A 4,768-nucleotide genomic window follows, 5' to 3' on the forward strand; every position below is an offset into this window, starting at 1 on the left:
CTACAATATCACCCACTTAGATAGGAGCAGTCGATGTTGATATGCACCAGTATGATAGAGAGTGCGACCTTTGTTAATAAAGTGTGACCCACGTTCATCAATAGGTCGGACTTTCATGTCAAGATCGTGGTAGTGATGGTGTCCATGAGAGCTTGTTCGTTGGCTCTCCGCAGCCTCCTTGGCGACAGTGGGATGCCCAGGTATTTGCAAGGGAATGGCACAAGGGTGCATGGGAATGTCTCCTAGGTGACGACAACCATCTCCTCAGTACATCTAATTGGTGCGAGGACACATTTGTCGACGTTCATCATGAGGGCCGAGGCCTTGGCAAAGAGATAGAGGATCTCTCGTAGGTAGTTAAGGTCACCAGCCTTGGGAGTTATCAGTACTACCAAATACCCATTCAACAAAGGTGGTGGCATGTGCCAATCTTGGAACTCGACAAGGCAAATCTGAACAAAGTACCTCCTCATTAGCACCTCGTCATGGATAATCTCCCACGGGTGAGGGTAGGGAGGTGAACCCCCATCGTGCTTCGGCTCAGGCTCAGGAATGGCAATGATGATCTTGTACAGGATGAGGTCTAGGTGAGCGCACCAAGCAGCGACGAATAGCTCCCGCTCATCATCCGGATCATCAACTACATTAGGGTCGGCGATCTTGACCGCAATGCAGGAGGACCTGAGGATGTACTGCGTAGTCTCAATGGACCGAGCATGCGAGTGGATCCCCTTCATACCAATAAGGACACAAAAGCAGAAAGCACTGGTCGACACCATAGTCAGGTGGATCCACCGCCGCCAGCGAAGGGCGAAGGGTGCTGCCCTGGCCATGGTGTACGCTGGACCCACTCGAGGTTCTTCGTGTCGGTGAAGAGGGCGATGAAAACATCAAGCCTTGTCTGGTGCATGGCGACCCTATCCTCAGGGATCCCGAAGTGTAGCCAGAGCTGCTACGTAACTAGAGCTAAAGTCACAATTAGCCACGTGCCAAGGACCAAGCCAACCAAGCCTAGGGAAAGGGAAAGGGTGTCCTAGTCCTCCTAGATGGCTGATGTCCGTGGAATAACCACCATGGCTAGCAATGGCGACCTAGCCCTTGCCCTGGGAGAGGCCGAAGACTCCATGGCCTGAGAAGGGAGGTAGGCATGACCCGTAGGCGTTCATGGCCACCCACAACATGAGCGGCCTCGCCCGCCCCATCGCCAGCCCCAGCATCGTCGATGGCGATGCCAGCAGCCACCGAGCATCCCGCAGTCCCATCCGACCTAAGCGACAGCGTGTCCACTATAACAAACCTAGGCTCAACCACTGGCGCCTCCAGAGTCAGCAGCAGGTTGCACTTCGGCGTTGGTGGCTCACAGAAGTGCAGAACTGAGGGCTCGTGACCCTTCGATGCTGAACGAGCTGACACCGTGTCCGCTGGTGAAATCACACAACCGTGGGGGAGGTGCATCGACAGCGCGCCCCGCTAGCCATCGTGAAGGGGGAGCGACCATGCGCTGCATGGATATGATCCTCGATGAAGCAGTTGAAGCACTTCTCAATCAAGTCGGCAGGAACCGGCCGGGAAGCTGGTGCGGCGGCACGCCTCCAGCGCCGCCTGGAGTGCACCTCCTGGAATCCCACCGAGTCAGGCTCAGCAGACAAGCAGGCGGGGTGGACCACAATGGTTGGCTCTATTTAGTTTAGATTATAAGTCCATAAGTTGGAGCAAATTTATCCATAACAGTACTATCAACTAACGTGTCTTGCTTAGCAATATCTAGAAAATATATACGCTGCAATTGCTCTTACAAGTGGCCATTTAACTCTTACGACACACACAAGTGACACACGGTCCACTTTTTCTCAACTCGCCGACGTAAGTACAGTCATTTGCCGCCTACGCTCCCGATGCAGCCGACCTAACACGACACCTGGGCGCCACCTGACGCGAGTGCGCTGCAGCGGCGTTTAGTGCTGCATGTCGGCGTGACGTACCTACGCGCAAGTCTTGGAGAAAGCGGCAGTGGTTTGCAACCAAAGTTTAGTTGCGACTTGTGACCTGAGGGAAGACAAAGAGAAGAGAGCGCAAAGAGGGGGAGAAGGCGCGAGCTCGCGTGGAAGCCAACGAACGTTGGCTTTGTCGTAGTTTGCCAGCTTAGGCTCTATTTGCTTTCCATGGACGATAAAGTTTAACTCTCATCACATTGAATGTTTGAACACATGTATGAAATATTAAATATAGATTTTATATAAAATTAAAAACACAGCTATAGAGTAATTTGCAAGACGAATCTTTTGAGTCAAATTAGTCTATGATTAGACATTAATTGTCAAATAAAACGAAAGAGTTACAGTGTTAAACTTTAACACCCGAAACACCCATTATCTACCTCGCCCCATTTTCCTGAACCTATTCTCAGATCATGCGAGACTTGCCTAGGTGTGCATATATCAGCAGCCGATGTATGTCAACCACTGCACTCAGCGCGACCCTTTGATAATACGGTACGTCTCTCATATCTCTGTCGTGTGCTAGTACTTAACTAGTTGTAGACTCTTCGTCCAGGTCAACCTAAAGCTATTTATAGTTTCGTACAGAAGAGATAAACATCAGTACCGTACAGGATGGATTTAAAAAAATCAGGCATGCGTTCAGCTGCTGAAGTTAACTGCACGGATCAAACTGAAATATATATAATTAACCATGGGCTATGAAACAAAAACCAAAACTGAAATTAACCATCATGAACCTTGCAATGTTTTGTTCTGTCCTTCTGGACTATATAGCCAAGAAGGTGGTGGCTAGACAAGAAGGAAATGCTTATTATATATGTATCATTCAGATATATGATATGATGATGATGTGCAGATAATCAGCGATTGAGCATAAAATACATATAGTAAGGTTTGGACGTGTATGGCTGTAGTAGAAGCCGGGAACTTTTTCCTTCTTCTCCTTCTTCTTCTTCTTTCTTAAAAAGAAGACACGGGGCGGAGCACTTCCTGACGATACTATACTAATAGATGCTGCAGAGAACAGGTATAGAGCACCCTCATGCTCTAGGCCAAGGAGCCCCGCGATCAACGAGCGCGGATCTTAAAGCAAGAGAAGCTAGGTGGAGTGGTGGACAGCCAACTCATGCATGCTCGAGCTCGACAAGGTAACCGTGTGATTAATCAGTTGGCCGCAGCCTCCGTGAGCAGCTTGGCGCGCAGCTCCGCGGCGTCCACCTCCTTGGCAGCGCTACCTGCTGGGCGATAGTAGCCGGTCACAGGGTCCGGCACCCACGCCTTCTTCTCCTCCGCCGCAGCAGCGGCTGCGGTGTTCACTTCCTTCTTGCCCATCACGCGCTTGGTCACCGCCGCCGCCGCCGCCTTCTTCTCGTCGGCGCCCCTCCGTGCGACTCCCTTCGCCATGGCCGCGGCCACAGAGTAGGCCCTCCTGCATACCCCAGTGCACCGCACCACCACCAGAATTAATTACAGACTAAAAGGAACATGGCAGAAAACAAGGCCAAACTAATGAAGCTATAGCTTCATGGCAGAGCTAACTGACCTTTGTGCTAGGAGGCTGACACAGCTTGATGCAACTCTCTCCATGGAAGCTCTAGCTGTAGGTTGATAATCCTCTCCGTAGCTCTCTCGCTCTTTACCTCTCTATATGCTAGCTCTTTCTCTGAATCTGTTGAAAATATGTCTTCCTGACAGCTGCTTCTGTTTATTCAGATGTGAGAAGAGAGATGGTGCAGGGTGGCTCTTGTTATATAGAGCAAGCTAGCTAGAGAGGAGACGGAAGCAAGGGACCAAATCAAGATGATGGCCGCGGGATTAACGCGAAGGCTCTTGGAAGGAACATGTCCAAGGGGGCGCCGGGCGGGCAATATATGCCAGATGGCCATACAAGCTAGTCTCAAAGGCTGGCTTGCCCTGATGCCAGGTGTAGTAGCTCCAGCATCCGAGAGAGCCCGTGCCGCACACGCTTCCACTTCATTGTGTGCCTGTCGATGGCAAGCCAGCAGGACCTTATTGCCGGCCGCGGTTTGTTAGGTCGTCTCGTCTCGTCTCGGCTGGGATCTGGAATTCTGGACGTGTCTTGAGTTAGAGTCTGTTTGTTGTTCTGAAAATTCATAGCTAAAATTACTTTTGCCTAATTTAGTGTTTGAGAAAAACTGATAGAAAAAATACGGCTGAAAAGAGAAGTGAATATTTGTGCGCGATTGTGATGCTAGCTTGTTCGGTTCGGGTGGGCTGAGGGTAAGTGGAATGGAGAGATAAGATATATGCTTCGTGTGCGTGAATTATACGATGGCGTACGTATTGTCGCAAAGCTGCCACAAAAAGATACTATATGCTCAGTACGTAGTACAATAAAGCCGAGACTGTACGTATCCGTGGCGGGCAAGTTGTGTTTATTTGGCAGGGCTGGATTCCGTGAGGAGCCACCTTGGCCACAAATGGCCATGCATGCATCCGTTGACTTGTATATTATCAAAAGCGGAAGCTACCACGGGTCAGGCGCTTGCTTGGATCTCTCAAACCCCGATCCCAAGTTTGCTTTGGGCCTTGTTTACTTCACCCAAAAAGCAAAAAGTTTTCAAGATTCTCCGTCACATCGAATCTTATGATACGTGCATGAAGCATTAAATATAGACGAAAGCATGCATGCATGAATGAATGAAGCGGTGAAACCGTGATGTCGTTGTGTAATGTCGTTGTGGCTAACGTCCAAAAGGTTCTACGCGCCAAACGCCAACACGGATCGCATGCATGCATGCATGAAT

At 50.1% G+C, this 4,768-nt stretch overlaps 1 protein-coding gene across 1 annotated transcript; it reads right to left on the bottom strand.

Annotated features, from left to right (window-relative positions):
- On the bottom strand, positions 2,695–3,855 carry LOC8079633 (late embryogenis abundant protein 2). The gene is made up of 2 exons (XM_002457712.2): positions 3,544–3,855; positions 2,695–3,429 (listed from the first exon to the last, which is right to left on the bottom strand). The coding sequence occupies exons 1-2, from the start codon at positions 3,585–3,587 to the stop codon at positions 3,165–3,167; spliced, it is 309 nt and encodes a 102-aa protein (XP_002457757.1). The 5' UTR covers positions 3,588–3,855; the 3' UTR covers positions 2,695–3,164.

Source organism: Sorghum bicolor, chromosome 3 (assembly GCF_000003195.3).
Source record: "Sorghum bicolor cultivar BTx623 chromosome 3, Sorghum_bicolor_NCBIv3, whole genome shotgun sequence".
Lineage (NCBI taxonomy): Eukaryota > Viridiplantae > Streptophyta > Magnoliopsida > Poales > Poaceae > Sorghum > Sorghum bicolor.